Source organism: Pongo abelii, chromosome 4, assembly GCF_028885655.2.
Source record: "Pongo abelii isolate AG06213 chromosome 4, NHGRI_mPonAbe1-v2.0_pri, whole genome shotgun sequence".
Lineage (NCBI taxonomy): Eukaryota > Metazoa > Chordata > Mammalia > Primates > Hominidae > Pongo > Pongo abelii.
This window is the reverse complement of record NC_071989.2, coordinates 146,825,527-146,851,554: the sequence shown is the minus strand read 5'-3', so window position 1 is coordinate 146,851,554 and position 26,028 is coordinate 146,825,527. Positions and strand designations below refer to the sequence as shown.

At 54.0% G+C, this 26,028-nt stretch overlaps 2 protein-coding genes across 4 annotated transcripts in view; both read right to left on the bottom strand.

The window, feature by feature from the left end:
* Nucleotides 1-13,656: 13,656 nt before the first annotated feature.
* On the bottom strand, nucleotides 13,657-21,626 carry REEP2 (receptor accessory protein 2). 2 transcript variants are annotated; one of them, XM_009241097.4, is made up of 8 exons: nucleotides 21,351-21,626; nucleotides 19,501-19,573; nucleotides 19,128-19,204; nucleotides 16,076-16,196; nucleotides 15,744-15,857; nucleotides 15,238-15,385; nucleotides 15,015-15,145; nucleotides 13,657-14,930 (listed from the first exon to the last, which is right to left on the bottom strand). In XM_009241097.4, the coding sequence occupies exons 1-8, from the start codon at nucleotides 21,380-21,382 to the stop codon at nucleotides 14,862-14,864; spliced, it is 765 nt and encodes a 254-aa protein (XP_009239372.2). In that variant the 5' UTR covers nucleotides 21,383-21,626; the 3' UTR covers nucleotides 13,657-14,861. The 2 variants fall into 2 exon arrangements, with proteins under 2 accessions (XP_009239372.2, XP_024103433.2); XM_024247665.3 differs by having other exon boundaries at nucleotides 15,238-15,379; nucleotides 21,351-21,529.
* A 1,926-nt stretch (nucleotides 21,627-23,552) lies between these two features.
* KDM3B (lysine demethylase 3B) overlaps nucleotides 23,553-26,028 on the bottom strand; it is an 84,142-nt gene continuing 81,666 nt past the window's right edge. For both annotated transcript variants that reach the window (XM_024247247.3, XM_024247248.3), the window contains one exon: nucleotides 23,553-24,955. In XM_024247247.3, the coding sequence (XP_024103015.3) occupies nucleotides 24,875-24,955 (81 nt within the window). In that variant the 3' untranslated portion in view covers nucleotides 23,553-24,874. The remainder of the gene's footprint in view (nucleotides 24,956-26,028) is intronic.

Below are 26,028 nucleotides of genomic sequence, written 5' to 3'. Positions count from 1 at the left end.
GGAAACTGACTGCATAGAGGGGTGTGGTGGGGAGAGCATTGCAGGCAGATGGCCAGCCTTGCAAAGGCCTCAGGAGGGAAGGGAGTCCGGCTGTGATCTTTCTGGGGCCTCAGGTGAAGGTGTGGACAGGAAGAATTGTGCAGAGCCAAACGTACCAGTCCACCCCCACTCTCCCTTGTTCTGTCCTCACAGCTCATACAGAGCAGAAGGTGGCCCTTCCCAACCCTGCCCAGCCCCTGTGGTGTGAGCCCCTGGAAGGCAGCTTCCACCCAGGAACGGTGGGAAGAGCTGAGCTCAGAACCCTGCATGCTGCCCAGGCCTTAGCCTGTCATGAAAAGGGCTGAAAGTCACCTCCCTAGATAGAGTTTTGCTGCTGACCTGGCTTCTCAGCCGCAAGGCTGGGGCATCTGAGTCACCTCACTACCCTCTGGTCTTTTAGCCAATGGCACACTTCTGTTTGCTGTGATTGGGGGGACAGGAAAGCGAGGAGACGGTGAAAAAGTTGGCCCCTCCCGAGGAGCCAAATCTCAGTTGGGGCTAGTGAGCACCCCACTTGTGACCAACAGCCCAGATGAAACAACCGGCCTGGGGCCTGCAGGAAACCATGTTGGAGGTAAGGAAGGCTCCGAGTCACTCTGCACCCTGGCCTGGGGGCCTACTGGGCCTCAAGGGTGCTTAGGGATGACCTGGGGCTCTCAGACCTTGCTGGCCAAGTGACTGATACCAGAAGCGAGGGAAAAGGTGAGAGGCCCTCAGCTGATATCTGCACTTAGACCTTTCCTTGCAAACAGGAGAGGAGGAGGAGGCAGAGGGGAGAGAGAACTGAGCTTGCCCAAGGCCGCTGAGGCTCCAGGAGAAAGCCAGTGAAACCATCCCATCTCCAACACCCGACTCAGGGCTGAGCCGGCTGCAGCTCTCAGAGGAAAACAAGCCCCTTTTTCCATTGCTGCTTCCTCCTCCCCAGCCCTGGGCTACATCAGCACCCAAGTGCACTGTTTAGGCCGTGGTTTGCACGTGGCCAGCCCGGGGCTCAGGAAGTGGCTCTCTTGGGGTTTGTCTGGGGCACCTGTCACACTTTCCAACCAACTTTCCAACCGAAGGCTGATGGGCCTTGAATGGGTCTGGGGCAGTTCTGCTCCTACCCCAGGGAGGGCTTTGAGGGGTGAGAAGAAACCTGAGGAGGCCAGGCATGAGGTGGAACAGAAGGTGCCCTGAGGGGGCAGGTGAGAGGGGGCAGCATGAGGAAGACAAGGGAGAGAGAGGGAGGATCGTCCTAGAGTGCTGAAGTGTGAGCCGTCTCATCTACTCTTTCAAGATGCCAGAGGACAGCCCTGGGTCTCGTGCTAGGTGAAGGGCCGTGCAGTGTGATGCTGAGGTCTGAGGCACAGGGCGTCTGAAGAGGGTGCCTGGCGTGCTCTGGACAGGATCTAGGGGCTGCAGGGAACAGATCACAGAGGATTGAGCCCCTGGTGACGGGGGTGGGGGGTTCCTGCCTGGGAGAGTTGGGGTCTGGGCTACTGTCCCCAGAGGCTGCCTGGGGAGTGATGCACCAGGCAGAGTCAGGTTAGGCCCAAAATGGAAGACCTTGGGGCATCAGCACTTGGGAGGGGCACAGTCTGTACTCGGGGGCGGGGGTTTGTAAAGGGAAGAGGGAGTGGGTGGAAGTGGGTCTCCTCTAACTCGCAGTGCCCTGCAGATGCAGAACAAGGCTGCTGCCCTTGGACATCCGTCCCTCTGCTCTGTGCTGGCCAGTCTCTCTCCCAGGCCTGAGGCTGGCAGGACCCTGGGCTCGGAGGACAATCCAGCCTCTGGTGGTTTCTTTGCTCCCCCTACCCCCAGCTGAGTGTGCAGTAAAGCCAGCCGGCTGCAGAAATCTCTGGAAGCTCGTTGGGCAGGAGAGGGAGGGGAGCATTACATAAGAGCCCACTGATGTGCAGGAAGTTGAGAGCAGCCTTTAGATTAGAAAGGCAGCGTTTCCACCCAGCCCAGAAAGGCAGGAATAGCAACAGCGGTTATTTCTGGCCCCTCACCACCGCCCAGCGCCGGGGCTGCTCAGCTTCTTGGTGGGTGAGCTTGGGTTCTGCAGGCCTTGGTGCGGGGGATGGGGAGGGAGGGGGCAGGCAGCCCCTGGGGTCACCCCACTCTGGCACTGGCTTCACCCCCAACTTCCACTCCAACAAACACCAGGATGCAGGAAAAACAGCAATAATAATATCTGTGCTGCTTGTTTCCTCTGATTTTCCTTAATCTCTGGATACATTCTCTATCCCTGCCCTCACCCCGATACACGTTAACCATGTGACAGACTCTGTGCTAAACACTTCACGGGCATTTGTCCTCACAGTGCCTTATGAAGCAGGTGCCATCCTCACCCCCATCTCACTGATGAGGAAACGTACTCAATGAGGGCAGGCAATTTGCTCCAGGGCACAGAGCTGCACACTGGTGGAGCCAGGATTCCAATCCAGACAGCCTGGCTTCAGAGCCCTCTGGCTGAACCCCAGCTCCTACCAAGAACTCTTCTCTGGAACCCCGGAATGAATCAGATGAAGCTTTCACTTTCACCCTGCATGGTTCTTGAGTCAAGTCGGGTAGGGGAGACAGACATAGGAACGAGTCACTTAAATTCATCCATTCAACAAGTACTTATCAAACATCATTTCTGCTCTAGGCATTAAAGATGCAGAGAGTGGTAAGGAGGGTCCCCCTCATTGGCAGCTCACAGCCCAGTGGGGGAGACAGACGTTAGGAAGCACTTGGAGCAGTGTGACACACGCTGTCATGGGGGAAGCACAGTGAATGCGGGGGCCCTGATCCAGCTCCCACCCCCTGAAGTGCTTCCCGGGCAGTCAGACAGCCAACTTGTCATTTAAAAAATCATCGCAGGAGGCTGTGCGGGGCACGGGGAGGGCAGATGGTGAGACCGGCAGGCACCCATGCAATGGTCCAGGAGAGAGGGTGGGGTCTGGATGCATCAGCACCGGCTATCACAGGGGCTCCTGCAGTGGCCTCCTAGGTAGAGACAGCCAGACAGCCAGAAAAACTGACACCCACACCGACTGACAAGCTGCCCAGCCCAAAGGAGCATCCATCTCCCCGGGTACAGTGGCAGTAGGGTGGTTGGGAGGCTGATGGAAGGGCCCTGTCATTTTTCCTTCCTCCAACCATCTTCCTATCAACTCCCTCCATATGGGAACCCATTTTAAGCCAAAGTCAACATGCGTGAGTGAGAAGGAAGCTGGCGCCCAGCACAGGAGAGAGAGAGCTTCCATCCATGATCATGCTGACAAACAGCCATGAGGGCAGGAGGGTCTGCTCCTGTCCCTAGGAACATCCTCAGAAAGGTCTCAGCTGTACTCCCGGCAGAGGCAGCACTTCTTTTCCTAAAAGCAGGCACAGGAAGGGGTCTGGAACTTACACGATCCAGTTTTCCTCTGGTTCAGTTGCAGAGAGGGCCATCGTGGCAGGACACAATAGTACTTTTTTTTTTTTTTGAGACAGAGTCTCGCTCTGTCATCTAAGCTGGAGTACAATGGCGTGATCTTAGCTCACTGTAAACTCCGCCTCCCGGGTTCACACCATTCTCCTGCCTCAGCCTCCCGAGTAGCTGGGACTACAGGCATGCGCCACCGCGCACGGCTAATTTTGTATTTTTAGTAGAGACAGGGTTTCTCCATGTTGGTCAGGCTGGTCTCGAACTCCCGACCTCAGGTGATCCACCCACATTGGCCTCCCAAAGTGTTGGGATTACAGGCGTGAGCCACAGTGCCTGGCCTAAAATTTTAATTATTAATGTTTATATTTTATTGTAAAATACCAAAAATATACAATTTGAACCATTTTAAGTGTACAATTCAGTGGCATTAAGTACATTCACACTGTTGTACAACTATCACCACTGTCCTTTTCAGAACTTTCTCATCATCCCAAACAGAAACTCTGCACCCTTTAAATAACTCCCTGTTCCTTTCTCCCTGCAATCCCTGCTTTTTTTTTTTTTTTTGAGATGGAGTCTCACTCTGTCGCCCAGGCTGGAGTGCAATGGCACGATCTCTGCTCACTTCAATCTCTGCCTTCCAGGCTCAAGCGATTCTCCTGCCTCAGCCTCCCGAGTAGCTGAGTCTACAGGTGTGCACCACAACGCCCAGCTAATTTTTGTATTTTTAGTAGAGATAGGGTTTTGCCATGTTGGCCAGGCTGGTCTCAAACTCCTGGCCTCAAGTGATCCGCCCGCCTTGGCCTCCCAAGGTGCTGGGATTAAAGGTATGAGCTATCATGCCCGGCTGCCTGCTAGTCTCTATTACAGTTCCCGTCTCTATGGATTTCACTATTCTAGGTATTCATGTAAACGCAATCATACAGTATTTGTCCTTTTGTGCTTGGTTTATTTCACCTGCCATAATGTTTTCAGGGCTTATCCATGTTGTAGCATGTGTCGAAATCCCATTCCTTCTTAAGGCTCTATAATGTTCCATTGTACGTATATACCACATTTTGTTTATCCACTTACCGACTGATGAACAGAGGTTGTTTCCACCTCTTGGTGACTGGAAATAATGCTGCTGTGAACATTGATGTGGAAGTATCTGTTTGTGGACTCAGGGTTCTAATTCATCATAACCTGTAGCTCTCACAAGGGGAATCAAAGTCAGATTTAAGAAAGACCTCATGGTTTCCTACTACCAGTGACCAAAGTAGCAGCATCTCCCTCTCTGGGTAGCTTTAATATTCAGAGACTCCACTGCTCCCCCTCATCACACCCTCTCCAGATGGAGATAATGCCGGGAAGGGTTGCCCTGCTGTAGGAAAGAGGCTTTAAGGGCCACCCTGGGGTCAGAGCTCTGGGTGGTTTACTTTTAGGAGCTGGGTGGTGGGGCTTTCATTGTTTTCCCTTGGGCTCTGGTACATTTGCCACCACCCTCCAACCCCAGACCCTGCTTTCTCTTTCTCCTTTCCCTGGCAACATCCAGGCTGTCTCACTTTTTCTCTCCCAGGCTAAATCGAGAGTGTGAAGCTGCTCTTCTTCCCAATTTAGCATTTGAATTAAAGTGAGAACTGAATGTGGCTGGAAAGCTGACTCCCATCTGTGTGTGTGAGAGAGAAAAGGAGCACAAGTGAGCGTGGGCACACACTGGGGCAGCCAGGGCAAGGGCAGCCGATCCGGACAGCTCCTGTTTAGCGCAGACACTCATCCTCGGGCGTAGGCAACTGCTCAGCTGAGAGACACTGAAGTTTGAAGGTTGCTGTTTTTCCAGGAGGGGAAGATTGCTGCAGAGGCATCCTTCTAACATTCCACACAAATGTGCCAAGTGTTTATCGTGTGCCAGGCCCCGTGCTGGAGATGCTGGGCAAACAGTGGGGAGCCAGCTGGGTTCATTGTCTATGCCCCAGCTTTCAGGCTGGTGGGTAAACAGACTGGGAAGCAGGCAATGGGCACACAGGGCAATGTGTGCTGTCAGGGGGAAAGGACAGGTGTGTTAGGGGCCTGGAGGGGCATCTGACAACTTGGAGGTGGGGTGGGGGAGTCACTCTGAGCTGAGACTCGAAGCACACACAGGAGCTGACCAGGTGAAGCAGGTGAACAAGGGTGCTTCAGGCAGAAGGAAATGCGCATGCAAAGATTTGAGTGGGGCGGGCGCGGTGGCTCACGCCTGTAATCCCAACACTTTGGGAGGCCGAGGCAGGAGGATCCCTTGAGCTCAGGAGTTTGAGACCAGCCTGGACAACACAGGGCAACCCCCGTCTCTGCAAAAAATCATTTTTAAAAATTGGCCAGATGTATGCCATCGACCTCATGCTGAAGTGGGACAACCGTCCAGATGGAAAGCGGGTGATGCCGCTGCAGATCCTGGAGGTGAACTTCAACCCTGACTACAAGCGAGCCTGCAGGTACCACCTCTCCTTCTTCAACGACGTCTTCAGCACCTTGTTTCTGGACCAGCCCAGTGACTGAAATGTCATCTGTCTTGTCTAGGCGCTTGCCGTCACCAAAACCTATGCTTGGGGCAGGATTCCAACCTCAGTTCTCTGAGCTGCTTCTGCAAAGGCCCCCACGCCCCTCCCCACACTGGCTCTGGGCACAGCCTCAGCCCTAGGCCTCTGTCCTCCTGAGCCATCCTCCTGGCCTCACACTGTGGGAGAACAGCATCCTCCTCCCTCCTGTGGGTCAGAGCAGGACAGTGATGGTGTCCCCAGGACTGAGCACCGCCCCAGGGCCTGTTCTCACCCCTCACCACTGTCCGTGCACTGATGAGTCTCTGGCTTAGCCAAGGGCTTCGTTCCTGGCATGGAGAGTTTGTTCCCGGCTGCTGTGTTTCCAGGGAATGCTGGGGAAAGGGTTCCGTGGAGCGAGACAAGGTGTCCTCGGGAGCAGAATTCCACAGGGAAGCGTTTGGGAGCCCAGTGTCTTATGGGACAAGCGGGTTTCTCTTCCAGGGTCCCTGCTCTTATATATCAGGACGACCCGGGGACGGGTGTGGGGCTCCACACTGTGCCCACAGGGCTGTATGTGACAGGTGCCCAGGAACAGCCTGAGGCCACTGCCCAGCAAGCCCACCTTATCACCCATCTCCAGCTCACCCAGAACCTTCAGCAGCAAACCTCCCGCTGAGGTCCCGGCAGGAGGCCACTGTCTTCCATTATCGTTTCCTTTTCCATTTGCTGAAGGTCACAGACCCCAACAGGGAAGTCAGTCCGTGTCTTCCCAGTGGTTGCCCTGTTCGCCAGGCACTCCGCAGGGTCCCGCCCTCCTCTGAGATGGGCCAGGATCTTCCGGTGAGGGGGGCCTGGGGCTGGGGCTGACTGTGGAGGGCAGAGTGCCAGGCAGAAAAGGATTCCAAGGAGAACTTCAGGTTGAAGTCAGATGCCACCTACCAGGGTCTACAGTCAAAATGTTCGTTTTTTCTTATTTTTTAATGTATGGGAGAAAAATGTAACATTCCGGTTTTCTTTTTTCTTTCTTTTTTTTTTTTTTTTTTGAGACAGAGTCCCACTCTGTTGCCCAGGCTGGAGTGCAGTGGTGCAGTGGCGCAATCTCGGCTCACTGCAACCTCTGCCTTCTGGGTTCAAGTGATTCTCCTGCCTCAGCCTCCTGAGTAGCTGGGATTACACGCACGCATCACCACATCCAGCTAATTTTTGTATTTTTAGTAGAGACGGGTTTCACCATGTTGGTCAGGCTGGTCTCGAACTCCTCACCTCGTGATCTGCCAGCCTCGGTCTCCCAAAGTGCTGGGATTACAGGCGTGAGCCACCACGCCTGGCCTAGTTCTTTTCTAATTGTGTTTCTGAATAATTTGGAGTCAGCTGCCAGCGTTTCTTGTATGGCTGCAGTGTGCCTGAGCCAGGCTCATGGGCAGTGGGTGGACCTAACTCCCCAGGCAGGCAGGAGCTGCTTCCAGAGCCTTCCAGCGTGCGGAAGGGCAGGGCTAGGCATGGCTGTGTCTCCTCTTTGAAATTAAGAACAATCGTTCCTGTAGCAAAGCTGCACCTGATGATGCTGCCTCCCCTGTCTGTGTTGTCTGGGCCCCTATTTACAAGCACGCCTCGCCCTTCCTGGGGGGAGCTGCGCTCTAGCCCCTGGGGGGCCTGTGGCAGGGGCAGGGCGGGCCATCACCTTTGGTGGCTCCTGGAGAGCTGTTGACATGCAGTCCTCCTCACTTGGTTCGTGCTGCAATAAAGGCCATCTTCTCTCAAAAAAAAAAAAAAAAAAAAAAAAAAATTGGCCAGGCGTGGTGGTGTGCGCCTGTGGTCCCAGATACTTGGGAGGCTAAGGTGGGAGGATTGCTTGAACCCAGGAGGTTGAGGCTGCAGTAAGCCATGATTGTGTCATTGCACTCAAGTGTGGGCAATGAAGCAAGAAAGACCCTGTGTCTCCAGGAAAAAAAAAAAAAAAGATTTGAGGCCAGGCACGGTGGCTCACATCTGTAATCCCAGCACTTTGGGAGGCCGAGGCAGGCAGATCATTTGAGGTCAGGAGATTGAGACCAGCCTGGCCAACATGGGGAAACCCTGACTCTACTAAAAATACAAAGATTAGCCAGGCATGGTGGCGCGCACCTGTAGTTCCAGCTACTCGGAAGGCTGAGGCAGGAGAATCTCTTGAACCCAGGAGGTGGAGGTTGCAGTGAGCTGAGATCATGCCATTGCACTCCAGCCTGGGTGACAGAGCAAGACTCTGTCTCAAAAAAAAAAAAAAAAAAAAAAAAAAATAGATTTGAGTGGTCATGGCTTCTGCAGAGCAGGGAACTGGTACTGGGTAAGTTGGGCTCCAGAGTTTCAATGCTCCTCCTCTCCACCTCCTTGTCCTTCCCACTCCTCCCCTTCTTCCAGGAGAACAAAACCAGTTGAGAGTGACCTGGGCTCGAGGAGTCTAGGAGCACACGAATGTCCTCTGCTCAGACTCCAAATAATCCAAGAGCGGGCAGGGAGGCTGCAGTCTTATTCTGAGTTGGCCACCCAGAAAGCTGGACCTGGCAGGCCCAGGATGGACATGGAACAGAGGAAATGGGATCTCAATCACACCGTGGGAAATCAAGGTATCAGGAAGGCTTCTACCTGGCTTAGCTTACTCCACCCTTCCTGGGTTGGAGGTGCTAACTGAGTTGATCTCTGGAGGACCCTTCCTTTTCTTAGTTGATGGGACTGAATCATGATTCTGGCTAAGATGGGAATTGGGTGAAGTCTTCGCAAAGAAAGACCCTCTGTTGGCCAAGACAGGAATGAGCTGTCTCGAGGACCATGCGTTTCCCTGTCAGGAAAACGACAGGCAGACAGTTAAGGGATGCTGGTGTAAAACTCACCATTAATATTTCAAGCAGCATTATTTATTGATCACTTTTCTGGCTGGGACAAAAGGAGAGGGTAATTCATAGGGCATGCAGGGCTGGTGGGGTCAACTTGGGAAAAAGGTCAGGGAAAGGTAGGTCATTGAGGAGCCTCACCCCCAGCCCCTGCAAGAATACTATGGGATTCCAGGATGTGGAGACTAGGGACTTTGTCTTTTTCTTTTATTTTTTATTTTTTTACTTTTTTTTTTTTTTTTTTTTGAGATGGAGTCTCACATCGTCGCCCGGGCTGGAGTATAATGGCGCAATCTCAGCTCACTGCAACCTCCGCCTCCCGGGTTCAAGCGATTCTCCTGCCTCAGCCTCCAAGTAGCTGGGATGACAGGCGTCTGCCACCGTGCCACGCCTGGCCTGACTTTGTCTTTTTCAACTCCACAGTACCCCAGAATGAAAATACAGGAAGGGGCAGGGGGCACCTGGAGCAGGCCTGGGACTGCCACTGTGGCTATCAGGGAGACCACATCCAGGTAATGCCGCAGCTCTGTGAGCTTCCCTGCCTCTGGACCCAACTTCTTCCTACCTCCCCACCCCAGTTCCCCATCCCTTGCTGCCTCAGGGGTCCCTCTCCCCTCTTGACCCTGAAATCAGCTCCAGCAGCCTCTCTAGATGCCATTTCAGAAGCCCAGGTTGGGGTCAGGTGCGGTGGCTCACGCCTTTAATCCCAGCACTTTGGGAGGCGGGCGGATCACTTGAGGCCAGGAGTTCGAGACCAGCCTGGCCAACATGGCAAAACCCCATCTCTATTAAAAAGGAAAAAAAGTCCGGGCGCGGTGGCTCACGCCTGTAATCCCAGCACTTTGGGAGGCCGAGGCGGGCGGATCACGAGGTCAGGAGATCGAGACCATCCTGGCTAACACAGTGAAACCCCGTCTTCACTAAAAATACAAAAAATTCTCCGGACGTTGTGGCGGGCGCCTGTAGTCCCAGCTACTCCGGAGGCTGAAGCAGGAGAACGGCGTGAACCCGGGAGGCGGAGCTTGCAGCGAGCCGAGATCGCGCCACTGCACTCCAGCCTGGGCGACAGAGCGAGACTCCATCTCAAAAAAAAAAAAAAAGGAAAAAAAATGCAAAAAATTAGCCAGGCATGGTGGCCTGTGCCTGTAATCCCAGCTACTTGGGAGACTGAGGCAGGAGAATCTCTTGAACTCGGGAGGCGGAGGTTGTAGTGAGCCGAGATCGCGCCACTGCACTCCAACCTGGGCGACAGAGCTCCGAGACTCTGACTCAAAAAAAAAAAAAAAAATCATCCCAGGGAGCTTGGCAATTTCTTTGTTCGGGGGAGAGTGCTGGAACCTCACTGCAAGTTGGGGGTCTTCTTCTAGGTCTGACCATCTCCTGGGGCAGTAGGTGTGCACACAGACTGGGCTTAGGGGGAGACTGCTGGAGAACCCACAGCTGTCCTGTTCGCCCACAAGGATGCTTTCTTCATGAACCTCCAGCTCCAGGGAGCGGAGGATGAGGCACTCAGCTCACCAAACCTGGAGCCTACTGGCGGCGGGAGAAGATTGGCGGCGGGAGAAGATTGTCCACGGGGCCGGGGAATCCCACATAGGGAGGCAGCTGCGCCACCTAGTGGGCTTTTCCATCCTCGCAGGCATCCGTCCCACGCCTCGCCGCCTCCAGCCTGGATATGGCACAGTTTCAGGCAGGACACATACAAAAGCCGCTGTCCGGTAAGGACAGGAGATGCCCTCTTGCTCCAGACAGACCTGACCCAGCTCAGAGAGGGAGAAATTAGGGGGATGTGGGAGGGGGGTGATCATGTACTGGGGGAAATTGAAGATAGTGGGGAAGCCAGGAGGGGGCTTTGGGCCTGCAAACAGCCTCTCGCTGTCATTCTGGATGCCACAGATATGGGGACCATGGTTCAGAGCCCCCAAGGCCCCTCCCTCCTGCTCCCGCCCTGCCTCCCTCCAGGCCAAGCAAAGCTGGGCTCAGCTCTGCCGATCAAGGGAGAGCTGGCAGCGGCTGGATGGAGCTGCTGGCTTTCCTCTGACGTCACAGCCTGGAAATCCCATTTTAAGCAGGTTCTCCGGGTGTAGGGCACCCACAAGAAAGGGAGGGGGAGCCAGCTGAAGAAGCTAGATACCTGAGGCTGTTATAGTCAGGTACCTCAGGCCTGGAGGGCTGCCCAGCGATCCCAAGGAGGACTGGGCATGGGACAGCGCTAGCCTGCCCCAGTCCCTACCCAAAGCTAGTACCTCTCAAAGGCTCCTGGAGACCCAGGCAGTGATCGAGCACCCTCCACATAGCGCTGGCCATCCACCTATTTCTGACATCTCTTTCCCACTACCCTGGCTTGGAGAGATCTACGGAGGCAGAGAGGAGAGGGGAGAGGGGAGAGGGGAGAGGGGAGAGAGGAGATTGTCCCAGGGAATGAGGGGACAGCAAGGGGTCACCTAGGCCCAGATGTGTGCCAGCAGCCAGCCTGTTTCCCAGGAGCCTTTCCACCCATTCTTCTTGTCACCCTCCATCTCTCCTCTCCTCTGCACCACAGGGGGCAGGCCCTGTGCCCAGAGTTCTAGAAGCCTGAATGTTTCCATAGCAACAAACCAATGAGCTTGGAAATCTGAGCATGTTCCTGTGGACACAGGGAACCCCTGATGTGCACAGAGAGCTTGACAATGCAGAATCTGGATGTGACCTGCCTAGCCACCAGTCACTGTGGATGTGAGAGTGCTCCTGAGTGTGAGCCAGCGTGTGTGTGTGTGTGTGTGTGTGTGTGTCATGCAGCAAATGAGATTTAGGTTAAAGAGCGCCTAACCTGGTTTCCTGGGCATATGGTAGCTGTTAGCGTGGGACTGCAGCATCTTACTCTCTGGGGATCTTTCTAGAATGAATCCCTCCCCTAAATTTTACCGTGGTAGCTTTCTCTCCTTTCCGATGGAAAAATGGGCCAAAATTGCTCAGAGGCTGATGGTGAAGGTGATGCCCTTCAGAGGGCTGGTTGACTGGAGGATTCCAAGGAAAGACAAAAGGGACACCTCACATCCCCCACTGTGACCTCACTTCAGGGGGTTCTTGGCTAGCTTGGCTCAAGTGTGGAAGGCGCACATGCCCTGTGATGCCAGGGAAGGAGAAGGAAAGCCCAGTGTAGGGGCGCCTTGCCAAACTTGGGGTCCAGAGCCTGGGTCTGAGTCCTATTCATTCCCCCTACACACCCCATGGTCTGCTTCCTTCATTTTCCTTCCGCAGGCTGAGCTATTTCTCTGATCCCTTTTTCCTCCCTCAGGGCTCTTTTCCTTTGTCAGTCTCTCCTCCGTACCTGCCTCTGCTCCTCTGCCAGCCTTTCCCTCCCCCTGGGTTCCAGCTTCCCGGGGGCTCATCCCCAGTCGGTTGTGCTTCTTGGCCCCTGGAGCTCTGGCTCTGCATCCCAGAGCTCGGACCCCATGCCCTGCAGCTCCCTTCTCCTCCTTTCCTCCAACCTAGCCCAGTAGTCAGGGCTGGACCCCTGCCTTTCCTGGTGCCACACAGGCTGTGCCTCTTTGTCTCAGCCCTTGGTTCCCTCTCTGTCCCCAGGGCTGGTTTTTCCACAAGCCCTTGTCCTGGCTTCCCCATCTCTGCTTCTTCACTCAACGTCTCTGGCTCAACCCCATTTGGCATTTTTGGCCTTTCTAGGCACATTTCCCGAGGCCTGCCCCACAGCTCCATATCCTATTCTCTGTCCCCTGAGAGCCTCACTGGGATCTTTGTTCCCCAGAGCCTACACCTAGCACTTTCTGTTGGATACCAGAAGGTCCACTGAAGACTTGGGGTAAGATTCTGAGGGAGAAGACAGTCCTTGGGGTTGGGGCCAGTCCCTGGCCCTTCTTAGGCCTCTGGTTTTTATTTATTAATTATTATTATTTTTTAAATAGAGACGTGGCGGCCGGGTGCGGTGTCTCACGCCTGTAATCCCAGCACTTTGGGAGGCCGAGGCGGGCAGATCACTTGAGGTCAGGAGTTCGAGACCAGCCTCGCCAACATGGTGAAACCCAGTCTCTACTAAAAATACAAAAATTAGCTGGGCATGGTGGCGCATGCCTGTAATTCCAGCTACTTGGGAGGCTGAGGCATGAGAATCGTTTGAACCCGGGAGGCAGAGGTTGCAGTGAGCCAAGATCACGCCACTGCACTCTAGCCTTGGCAATAGAGACTCAGTCCCCCCACCCACTCAAAAAAAATACAGATGTGATTTCCTCATATTGCCCAGGCTGGTCTCAAAATCCTGGGTTCAAGGATCCTCCTGCCTCTGCCTCCCAAAGTGCTGGGATTACAGGTGTGAGCCACCACACCCAGCTAAGCCTTTGTGGTTTTTGTTTGTTTATTTTTTGTTTTCTGTTTGTTTGAGATGGAGTCTTGCTCTGTCGCCAGGCTGGAGTGCAGTGGCACGATCTTGGCTCACTGCAATCTCTGCCTCCCACGTTCAAGCGATTCCCCTGCCTCAGCCTCCCAAGTAGCTGGGACTACAGGCGCACACCACAACGCCCGGCTAATTTTTTTCTGTATTTTAGTAGAGACGGGGTTTCACCATGTTGGCCAGGATGGTCTTGATCTCCTGACCTCGTGATCTGCCCGCCTTGGCCTCCCAAAGTGCTGGGATTACAGGCATAAGCCACTGTGCCCAGCCCAGGCCTCTGGTTTTATCTTGAGTCCCAAAACCATTTTCCCAGACTGAGCCCCCTCAAGCCCATCTCTTAGCTGGGGACCAGAGCTCCTGTGGGTCACAGGCTGGCCTCCCTACTCCCCCAGCTGAACCCTGCTTCTCACTTGAGGTCCTTCCCACCTGTCAGCTGGTGTGGCAAGAACAAAGTACAGAGGCCAAATAAAATGAGGTGCCAGAGTTTGGTTTATTGGCTCATCCAGTGCCAAAGGTCCAATGGGCACCCTCTTCCCAAGGAACCGGGAGCCCTGCGGCTCCTGCATTTCTCTTTCTCCTTCACGTGTTCCTCCTGGCCCTGACTGAAGCCGTGGCAGAAGCTGGGGCGGGTGTGAGCGGAGGCTGGGTTCTGCCAGGGGTCTTAGGGCCCAGTCTGCTTGGTACAGGATGGGGACCCTGGGCAAGAGGGGATGGACCCCAGGGGCAGAGGAGAGAGGCCCACTCAACAGGGGCCTGTATCAGAGCAGGGGTGGGCCCTGAGGAGCACGGGAGTCCAGCCCAGGGGCACGGTGGCAATGGGGTGACCTGAAAGGGAGCAAGGTCATAGGAGCAGGTGAGGGGCCCCCCAGATCCCCGTTCTCTCATGGGCTGGGTCCTCTGAGGCTCAGAGCCTAGGAGGGAGGGTTGAGCAGGGAAAGGGCCAGATGACTGTGGGGCTCAGGGTGGAAGGAGGTGACTGCTGGAGGGACAGTCCTTGACCCAAACTCCCCTGAGCCCTAGACCCAGAAAGACACACACAGCCCTGGACCCCTCCTTTTTAATGTGGGAACATGTGGCACTCAGCCCCACCCAATGACCAGGAAAAGAGCCCCCAGCTGCAGCTCTGGCCTGGCCATCCTCGTCGCTGAAGCACACGCCAACCCGTCTTCCATCCACAGCTGCACCTGGAGGCCCCACCCAGGGTCCCCGACGTCCTCCCCGTGTGCTCCCTTTCCCCCATGTGCCTTCAGGCCCGTCCTTGGTCCATCTGGGCTAGGACTTCCCCCTCCCTGCTCCCCAACCAAGGTGAGCAGTGGAGACACGGCAGGACCTCTGAGAAGCAGATGGCTGTGCGCTTCAGCAAGGCACTGGGTGGGCGGGGCAGGGCGGGGCTGCAGCGGAACAGCGGTGGAGGCCGAGCAGTCCCCACCTCCTTGGGTGGCTCAGTCCTCAGCCTCTGGTCCACCCTCTACCCTCAACCCCCACAGCTGGGCCTCCTTCCTCTTTTCCAAGCCCCTTCCAGAAGAGTGGCCACTGGGCAGGCACCGGAAATGGCCATCTGAGGGGCCCAGGGGCCTGAGACACCTAGGCTACTGGCACAGTGTGGAGCAGGGGCTGGGTCTGAGGCCCCTCCTGAGGCTTCATCCTTGCTGTGCAGCCTTCGGGGGTGGAGGGGCTCAAGCTGAGTCGCCCCCGCCAGAGGTCTTCTTCTTGGGCCGGGTCTTCAGTGTCTTGGAAGCCAGTGGCTGTGGAAAGAAGGAGGAAGATGGGGCTCAGCCTGGAGCCACCACCCCCTGCCTGTTTCCCCAAGCTCTGGCCAATGCCCTCACCTCAGCTTTGGGCGCTTTTTTGATGGGTTTGGCCCTCTTGGGAGCTTTGTCTCCCATGTCATCCTCAGAGGCCTCTGTCCGGGAATCTGCCGGGTTTGTGCTGGACCTTAGACTCAGGGCAGGGTCATCTCCTGGGCGCAGGGAGAAAAGGAGGTGGGGGAATCTTTCCCATCTGGGCTCCTTGCCCTTGGGGCCCCACCCCAACCCCAGGCCCTGCCTGTACCTAAGTCCTCGATGGTGTCCAGGAGGCTGCCAGGGCTGGGTCGGAGGCGGCCGTCAGGCCTCTGCAGGGGCAGTGCGTCCTCATCCCGGATCAGGGTCAGGTCCTGCATGCTGAAGCTGCGGAGCTTCTCTGACAGCACCCCCTGGCCCTAGGGTCACCACCACGCACCGGGAGAGCCGGGGGGAAGGGGCGGGGTGGAGATAGTGGTCACCATGGTGCTGGCAGCAGCCCCAGGCTCGGTGCCCTCCCCACACTGTCCTCACCCAGTCCCACACAGACAGAGCTGAGGACTGGGGCAGGGCCACACTTCGCCTCTGGACAGTTGGGGAAATGGCCGGACAATGAAAGTGACTCGGACAGATAGCGGTAGAGCCTGGACTGGAGCCTCCAGCTGCATGAGCCCAGAGTCTCTACAGCCCCGAGTACAGGGTAGATGCAAAGGGGCCTGGCCAGGGCCCTTTGTACAAGGCAGGGGCCCTGAGAGTCCGAGCCGGCCCCCATCTCACCTTGGCGGCAGCTGTGACTGCAGCATTGGCGGCAAGGTTCAGGCCCCTCTTGCCCACCCTCATCATGGTCTCATAGCTCTTGTCTCGGGCCTGTGTGATGTACTCGTCGATCTCCTATGGGATTGGAGGGGAAGGGAGAAGAGGAGAGGTCCTGCCCTACCCTTGTTCACCCCTGGACAGAGGCCCCTGCCTGCTCCAGGAGGCCACGGCAGCTCTGCCAGGTCACTTTGGGCTCTGGGCCCCACAGGGAGGGCCAGTCTGTATGAGGCTGCAGGCTCTGGACTGCCTTGGCTGGGGGCAGGCTGGGAGGTGAGCTGAGAGTGGGGGCAAACCTTCTCCTTGTTGGACAGCGTTGGGTGCACAAACTTGCGGTAGAGCACGCTGGAGCCCTTGGTGTAAGGGGACAGCAGCCATATCACGAAGGCGATCTTCAGTTCAAAGTAGAAGGGGAACCTGTTGGGACAGGGGCAAGCGCAGAGTACAGGGCAGGGAGTCGGGAGGTGCCCTGTGTCCAGCAGCACCGGCCCCGTGTGTGACCCTGCGCAGCCCCTCACTCTTAGTGCGCTGGGGTCCCCATGGGGCTCATGGGACTGCTCCTTTCTAATCCGAAAGGGTCTGGAGGGCTCAGCTGAGGCTTCAGACAGGAAGATAAGCAGTGACACTAGAAGGAATTTCCCCCAGCAGCAACTCTCCTTGCCTCATCCTCTCCCCAAGCCCCAGCCCTCTCACTCCTAGAGAAAACCCCCCTTCCTCTGCCCTAGGGTCAACACCAAGGGAAACTCTTGACTGTGCAGGCCCACACCTGGGTCTTCACCCCTTCCTTTCCTGTCCTCCCTATCATCGAGAGGCCTGGGACTTCTCTAGCTTGCTCCGTACCCTCCTGCCTCGCCGTGACATGCCCCTCACTTTTCAGGATTGCCCTTCAGTCCCCATAGTGCCTTCTCCTCTGGTCACAAGCTCCTTCAGGTCACCTATGTCCTCACAAAGCCCTCATCAAAGCTCTCTCTTTTGCTGTGTCAAGACACATGTATAGGCCTGGCACAGTGGCCTGTAATCTCCCAGCACTTTGGGAGCCAATGTGGGAGGATCATCTGAGCCCAGGAGTTCAAGACCAGCCTGGCAACACAGCAAAACCCCATCTCTACAAAAAATAAAAAATAAGCCAGGTGTGGTGGCGTGTGCCTGTGGTCCCAGCTACTCAGGAGGTTGAGGTGGGAGGATCACTTGAGCCCAGGAGGTCGAGGCTGCAGTGAGCCGAGATCATACCACTGCACTCCAACCTGAATGACAGAGTGAGATTCTATCTCAGAAAAAGAAAAAAAAGGCATCTATATTCACTACCCTCAATTTTGTTTTTCACTTCACCACCCTTGCCCTACTCTCAACTTTTTAATTTTTTTTGAGACAGAGTCTCGTTCTTGTTGCCCAGGCTGGAGTGCAGTGGCGCAATCTTGGCTCACTGCAACCTCCGCCTCCTGGGTTCAAGCAATTCTTCTGCCTCAGCCCCCTGAGTAGCTGGGATTACAGGCATGCGCCACCACGCTTGGCTAATTTTGTATTTTTAGTAGAGATGGGGTTTCACCATGTTGGTCAGGCTGGTCTTGAACTCCTGACCTCAGGTCATCTGCCCCCCTCGGCCTCCCAAAGTGCTGTGATTATGGGCATGAGCCACCGCACCTGGCCAATTTTTTTTTAATAGGCGGGTCTTGCTATGTTGCCCAGGCTGATCTCAAACTCCTAGGCTCAAGTGATCCTCCTGCCTTGGCTTCCCAAAGTGCCAGGATTACAAGTAGGAGCCACCATGCCCGGCCTTTACTCTCACTTTTTTTTTTTTTTTTTTTTTGAGACTGAGTCTTGCTCTGTTGCCAGGCTGGAGTGCAGTGGCACAATCTCGGCTCACTGCAACCTCTGCCTCCTGGGTTCAAGCGATTCTCCTGTCTCAGCCTCCCAAGTAGGTGGGATTACAAGCAGGTGCCATAATAGTTAATTTTTTTTTCTTTTTTTGAGACGGAGTCTCACCTTGTTGCCCAGACTGGAGTGCAGTGGCTGGATCTCAACTCACTGCAAGCTCCACCTCCTGGGTTCACGCCATTCTCCTGCCTCAGCCTCCCGAGTAGCTGGGACTACAGGCGCCCGCCACCACGCCCGGCTAATTTTTTGTATTTTGTTTTTTAGTAGAGATGGGGTTTCACCGTGTTGGTCAGGATGGTCTCGATCTCCTGACCTCGTCATCTGCCCGCCTCAGCCTCCCAAAGTGCTGGGATTACAGGTGTGAGCCACCTCGCCCGGCCATGCCTAGCTAATTTTTGTATTTTTAGTAGAGACGGGGTTTCACCATGTTGGCCAGGATGGTCTCGATCTGCTAACCTCGTGATCTGCCTGCCTCAGCCTCCCAACGTGCTGGGATTACAGGCGTGAGCCACCACGCCCGGCCTTTACCCTCAATTTTTAACCCATCTCTCCATCTCTTTCCTCTCCTAAAACTATTTTTCTCAAATGCAAGGGTCTTATCTATAAATGTAATGATCTCTTGTCCTCTCCCCCTTGGTAAAATTCTCTTCTTGAGTTCCGATGAACTGTGTTATTAGTCCCCTCTTCCAAGAGGTATCTGATCATTCAGTAAACCTTTTTGAGTTCCTGCTGTGAATATACAGATGATTAAGACATATTCCCTGTCCTCAAAGTGCTCATACATACGTAGTCTAGTACAGCCTGGAAAATGCCTTGGAAATAAGTATCCAGTGTTTATAGGAGTGAATCATATGCCTATTTTACAAATAAGGAAACTGTGACCTTAGGCAGGTCACAGGCAGCATGGAAGAAGCAGGTTTCCTGAATTCCACTGAGGTGCTCTGGCTGCCACCAGAAAGAAACATAGGGATTATGTTTGTTCTTACTCCTTTTTTGTTTTTTTTTTTTGAGATGGAGTCTCACTCTGTTGCCCAGGCTGGAGTGCAATGGCACGATCTCAGCTCACTGCAACCTCCACCTCCTGGGTTCAAGCAATTCTCTTGCCTCGGCCTCCCTAGTAGCTGGGATTACAGGGGCGCCACCACGCCCAGCTAATTTTTTTTTGTATTTTTAGTGGAGACGGGGTTTCACCATGTTGGCCAGGCTGGTCTCAAACTCCTGACCTCAAATGATCCACCCACCTAGGCCTCCCAAAGTGCTGGGATTACAGGTGTGAGCCCCCTTGCCTGGCACTACTATGTCTGTTCTTCTGCAGGCCAAGTTAGGCATGAGAGGGGAGATATCAAGGACCCTACGAAATTGTCAGGAATGGGAGGAGCTTCACCCCCAGGCCCAGTCTTTTGTTTGGCTGGCTGGGTAGAGAAAGGCAGAGGCCGTGGGCCCTGAGATGCAGGAGGGGACGCTGGACCTCACCAGGAGAGCACTATATCCGTGAGCGTCTCGGCCGTGGTGAAGAAGGCAAAGACAATCCAGTACATCATCCATTTCACCTGAGGGACAGAGGGAAGCGCAGGCTGGGGCACAGGGCTGAGGGGCCAGGGACACCCAGGACCCCAACTCTGCCTGTCGAACATGCCTGGGCTGGGGAGAACACCCAGGACCCCACTTCTGCCTGCCAGCCATGTTGGAGGCGCTGTGCGGGACACCCTGGGCCCTCCTTTGCTGGTGGGTCTTGTTAGTGGCTGACAGCGTTGGTGCAAAGTCACCCCCATCTGTAATAGGATCCAATGCCCTCCCCTCTCTCTGCCATGTGAGTTGGGTAGGGGGTGAAGGGTCATCCACTCACATATTCCTTCACGTTTTTTGTCTTCACGGCCTTGTAGGAAGAATAGGCTGGGTACAGGGTGCCAAAGATGAGCCTAGGGAGGCAGGCATGGTTACTGGGCCCCTCAGCCAAGGGCAGTGGCCTCTCCCTCCCAGCTCTGCATCAGCCCCTGGGTAAGTAATGGGAAGAGGGAGAGAACTCCCCACTGGACTGATGAACTCAGGTCAGGTTAAGGTCAAAGCAGCATGGAACATGCTCAGTCAAGTAGGGTGATGCCCCCTCCCCACTCCACTGTTCAGTTTTTCTCTAGCCCTGAAGGCAGGGAAAGGCCCAGAGGCCAGAGGGTCCAATGTGGTCCCTTGCGCCATGATCCTTGGTTACACACAAATATGTCATGGGGACTGGGAGTCAGGTCACTGCCACAGGGTGTCTTCCTTCTTGACCTCATGCCCATTCACACCCATCTGCCCTTACCCTCCACCTCCCTGTCTCAGAGCCAGGCTCTGCGAGGGAACCTGATACCACCTAACAGGGCACCCTACCTGGCAGGCAGAGGTACCACTGTGGCCCTGGGGCCCTAGGGAACAGAGGGCACAGGGGCAGGAGGCCCTGAGAGAGGCAAAGAGGCTTATTCCCCCCATGTAAACACCACAAGGGACAGGGCTCAGGGGAGGGCCCCGCTGGTGATCAAAGTACAGAATGCAGACAAGACACAGGCCGGGAAAGAAGAGGACCGATGCTCTTTGGGGCTTGCCCAGGCAAAAGAGAAGCAGCCACCCTGAAGGCCACATGGAGGCGTGAGGCCCCTCCATTCCGCCTGGGGTGGGTGGGGGAAGAGAAGGAGTCTCGAGGAAACCAGGACAGAAGCACTTGGCCGGCCGGGCTGCACCGAATGGGAAGAAGGGAGCAGGGTGGGGCTGCCGGTGTCAGTCCCCAACGGTGGAGGCCGAGGGGCAGTGTTCTCATTAGGGCAGCGGATAGCTCCGAGGCCCACGAGGAGCCCCTGTCAGGCTCAGCCCCTTGACAATGTGTGGGTGCCGCCTGTTTCCACATGGACAGGCGGGATACTTCCAAACCGGCTGGTGCAAGTGGAGTGCGGAGCAGAATCCTCAAGGACAAAGTCTGGGGTCGTGGGGAATGGTGTGTGTTCCCTCCTGGGGCCCGGGGAGGTGCCAGAGACACAGCTCCACAGTGTGGCTGGCAGCCTGGAATGAAGGCCACCGAGCGCCCTCCCCCAGCGGGGTCCACAATCCCAGGCTGAGCACACACATCCCCTCTCCCAGTTACCTCACACTTTGTCCTCCGAGCATTTCTGCTTCCCGATACCCAGACTTCCTCCCTAGGGGGCCTAAGGGCATGTGCCCTCGTCCCCAGTCTCCTGACAGTGAGTGGAAGGGAGAGGCCAAGGGGCCTGGTGATGGCTGTGAGCTGCGGAATGATGATGAGGCCCTGCCTTGCTCCACTCTCTTCCATCACCCTGTTATCTCCCCCAGAGGGACAGGGCCCGGGTCTGAGGACCTCCTCCAGCCCAGACCTGCTAGGTGGGGGAGGGGACGCGCCTGCCTCCCCTTTTAAATCAAGCCGTGCTGCTCAGCCTCTAGGATGGGCGCAGGAGCAAGGACGGTAGAAATAAAATAGGTTATTAATAAAGAATGGGGGTGAGGTCCCTGGGAAGCCAGGCCTGCCACGCTCCCCTAATATTCCCCCTTCCAGTCCTGGGTGCCACATCTCCATGTCTCTGGGGACCCCAAATAAGGACGCAGCGCCTTTAGGTGACTCTGCTGCACGAAGCTTCGGAGAAGTCCACCCGGGCTTTAACACCCCCGCCCTCCATCGTAGCCCGCATCACCCCCCGCCGCCGCCGCACTCACACCACCAGGCGAGAGATGATCCAGGACACCATGGCGGGGCCGGGCGCGGCGCGGGGCGGGGACCCGGCCCGGCCGAGGATGCAGCTGCCTGAGGCCGAGCGGCGGCGGCAGCAGGAGCCGCAGTAGCAGCAGCAGCCGCTGCAGCAGCCGCCGCGGGGGCAGCGGAGCGCCCAGCGCCGCCGTTAAAGGGGAGGTCCCTGCCGCAGCGGCGGGCCGTGGGCGGTGGCGGCTCTTAAAGGGGAGGCCGGGAGGCCGCGGCGGCGGCGGCGCGCCCCCGCCCCGGCACCTGCTGTGACCGGGCATGCGCCTCCGACCCTCAGTGCCCTGCCTTCCTCGAATCGCTTGTTCATCTTTCTTGGGTTTCAAGCCCTAGGTCTCCATGGTTACATCCTGAAATCGACCCCTGCCCACCTCCTGCCCTGCCCACATCAAGCGCTGTGTGCCAGCCCCTGTGCTAAGAGCTTCACTGCGTTGCCAGTGAATCCTCTTGACCACCCTATAAGGCAGGCGCTATAAATGCCCTCATTTTGAAGATAAGGGAATGAGAAGCTTAAGGCTCAATAATCTGTTGAGAGTCACAAAGCCACCAAGTCATGCTGCTAAGATGACCCCAGGAAGCCTACTTTAAACAGGTTACATCCCCCAACTGCTGACTAGCAAACTCTCCTCATCACAGGCCCTGGAGACATCCACCTGAGCTCCAGGTGGATGTCCAGGTGGATGTACCTGAGTCACAGGTACAGCCACACCTGTCCACCCCACTCCTTCTCACCCCCGTTGAAAGAGGATCTCCCCTGACCAGATGATCTGTTTGGTTTTTTTGAGACAGGGTCTCACTCTGTCGCTCAGGCTGGAGTGCAGTGGCACAATCTCAGCACACCTTCTGGGCTTGAATGATCCTCCTGCCTCAGCCTCCCGAGTAGCTGGGACTACAGGCCCAAAACACCACCAGCTAATTTTTTTTTTTTTTTTTTGCCAAGATGGGGTTTTGCAATATTGCCCAGGCTGGTCTCAAACTCCTAAGTTCAAGCGATCCACCCACCTCAGCCTCCCAAAGTGCTGGAATCACAGGTGTGAGCCACTGGGCTGCTGGGCTGCTTTTTTAGGTTGTCAGCTCCTAAGCTTTGCAGGGGAACAGAGCTTTATGCTCTCAATGTGGTTACTGACAACAAAGGGTCAACCTTCTTTTCAAACAGAGGGGCTGCGAGAGGGTCCTGGGGCTCCAGTTCCACCCCCATCAGCAAGCACTAGTGGCAGTGAATGTCCTGATTCTAAAGACATTTATATCCAGAATGTAGGCTAGCCTGCCTCCTGATCTTCAGGAAAGCAACCAACCTCCAACCATCCACCAACCCCCCAGCCCTATTGCTCTCCTTTCCTGTCCCATTTTAAAGCTTCTGCGTTCCTCTACCCTTTATGTTGAGGTGTAATCCTTCGGATGACCACAGCATCAACCTGTGCCCATCTGGGCTGAAAGGACACATTCAGAACTGTGTATTTCAAAGAGTCATGGTCTTATTCAAGCTCAGTATCCCTGAACCACACAATGGTCTATTTCTAACCTGGTAAATTATATTTGCAGGTTCAAACACGTTGGAAGATGTTTCCCAAAACGTTCCAGAGAAGCAGCCTCTGATAACCCCTCTTGCTATTCTTTACAACTTCCTCTCCAGAAAGCCTCTCCTAATTGGAATGCAGTCTGTTCTCACCCCACAATGAAACACTTTAATTACTGCTTGATAAATCCCACATGAGTGTCTCCCACCATCTCTAAGGTGGATCTATGGCCACACGTTTCATGTGGGCAGCCAGGCCGCCTGCTTAAGAATCCCATCACAGACTGTCCAGCTTTGCTGAGGCCACACACCATGACCCTTCCCCCCAGACTCTGCCACAGGAAGGGAGGACCCCACCTTTCCCACTCCATTCACAAAGCATGAAGTATGGGGAAACATGTCTCTCTTCCCACCCTCTAATTCATGTGGCCCCTTCCCCTTACCCCCAATTCCCCAAACCATACTGACCTCACCCTGGCACTTTCCTTTCTCCTAACATGGCACAGTCTCAACAAGCAAAGAAAAATATCTGGGTGTAGCACAGTCATGAAGACCTGGAAATGAATCCCCCACCTCCAACCCAACTCCCAATCTGATGTTGATTTTAGAAGGGTTGGTACACGAATAATTTAGTCCACTCCAAACAGATTTGTTAGATTTTTAATAAGAACATGGAAATCCCAATCAGCCCTTCAACAAAATTAAAATACAGAAAGTGAAATTAAAAGTATTCTACATTAAATGACTTTTATTTAAAAAAAAAAAAAGTAACTGTGAACATATAAACAGCCTGCAGGGCACTACAGTACAGCTGGAGAGAGATACATTTTCCAATGTACCTATGGGCCAATGAATTCCACCATTTTCAAATAAATCCTTAATCAGACTCCACTCAGTTGGAAAGTTTTGCTGAAAATATTTCTGGATAAAAAACAAAAAACCTCATGTTGGAAATCAACTGTCCTTCCCATTTGGAAACGTTAAGAGGAGTCCCCAGGGAACACTGGTAATAGGTGAAAATGGTTCCTGGAGTCACCAGTGTTGTACACACACATGGGGAACACACCACAGCTTAGACGTGACAAAGTTCCTTCTCATATGACTGTTCCCTCAAGGTAAGACTAAGATGGGAGGGGGAGAAAAAGAATCCTAAAAAAGCCAATTTTAAAAAATTCTGCTTTGGCTGATTTTGTGCTATAATGGGTAGCTGATTTCTAAAAATCATATTTCTTCAAAGAGTTTTATATCGAAAGGAAGACTAAATGTAATGTGCCTTTCCTCATAATCCAGGAAAACAACTGTGGTATTTCAAAAATTCTAAAAATATCTACTTTCATGAAATAGTAACTATTTCACTACAAACCTATTTTTCACTAAATACACACATTTCCTAATCCTGGAGCCTCCTGGGAAAAGCAGTGGGTTCTCCCTGGGTCTTGCAAGACTCCAGTGTTCACAGGAGAGTGTGGGGAATGGCTTCACCCCGTCTCCTGGGATGGGCTTTGTCAGAGGTCACGTGCAGAGACGCTATCAGACTTCCACCAGGCATGTTTAAGCAATTACCCCTTACTTGTACCAGTTATGTGATTTCCCTTACCTCCAAACACATTCCCACTTAACTAGGCACAAGAGGAAAAGAAAAGAAAGGTGTGCCCGTGAATCTCAAATCAGGAGAATGTGCAGGAAAGCCCCGCCATGTTCAGGCAATTTGGATTTCCAAAAGGCCACAGGATAGGGATGTGGCACTCTTGGCTTGGAGTCTCAAACTGTGTGTGTGAACAGTACGACTTTCCTGTGTCAACCTTCGGTGTTGAGGCAGCGTAGAAGAGAGTGGCTGGAGAGTTTGGAATACTGACCACACTGGCTCCGGGTGAAGGGCCTCTGCTCCAGCAAAGAGCCCTGCCGTTCCCTGTTAAGTGTTGTGAGTGAAAGACCTGCTTCACAGGGGAGCTTGGAGTTTCTCCATGCCTAGGACCTTGCCAGTTTGGATTCATGAGCCTTGAGGGTGCCAACCGCATCTTTCACTGCATGGTAAATGATGTTCTTCACCTAGAGAGGGTGTACAGCAAAGTCAGTTCACAGCAGCCCCATGCAAATGTACATTCTACCTTGACTGTAAGCCTACTGGTTTAGTGGGGAAACTCCCAACAACGACTGTGCGTTCCTATATCAATCCCCACAGTCATTTACAAATCGCATAGGGCATAAGGTCTGTACTCAAAATAAGAATAATGAAGTTATATGAAAGGCTATCTGATCACCATCATTTATGTGCTTACTATGTCCTGGGCAGGCGCTGCTGCTGAGCTCTTCATGTGGACCTTCGCTTAATCCTTGCCAGAACCCTATGAGGTAGGTTCTATTATTATCAAGCCCAACTTACAGAGGAGAAACTGCGGAAACTAAGGCCACAGTGAACACCTGGAGAACTTTGCTTCCTTATATGGTTAAGAGGCTTCCTTAAGGTTCTACAGCTAATAAGGATGCATTAAAACAAGAGGGGAAAGCAGGATTATGGCCTATTTTTTCCCTTCATGCTTATATGTTTTCTGATTTAGATATATTACCTGTGAAATTGGAACACACAATAAAAGTTATTGAAAAAAGTGAACAGGCATATTAAAGTGAAGAGAATAAAGACAGTTTTCTTTTAAAGGGCTGACAAGAAAATTGAGGTTATTTCTGGGGAGGAAAAGTGGGGAAATGCAAAGGGGAAGGGTACATGGGGGCTTCAACCATGTAGTTGCTGTATATGTATGTGTGCTATAATTTCTTAAGCTGGGTCATGGGCATCCAAGTCCCTCTTTTACTATTCTCCATTAATTTTTTTGCATTGCTTCAACAAAGATTTATGAATACCTACTATGTGTCAGACATTGTGCTAAGGAAAAGCAGTGAGTAAAATAGTCAAATTCCTGCCTTCACAGAGCTTAAATAGCTTACATTCTAGTAGGGTTAAGTAACAGATTAAAAAAAAATCTATATCTGTATCTATATCTATATCTCAGATGGTGAAAATACTACAGGAAAAATAAAGTAGTGAAAGTGGGACTGGTAGTGCTGGAGCAGGAGTTGTTACTCTAAACAGGGTAGTCAGGAAAGGTCTTTGTTTTTTTGGTTTT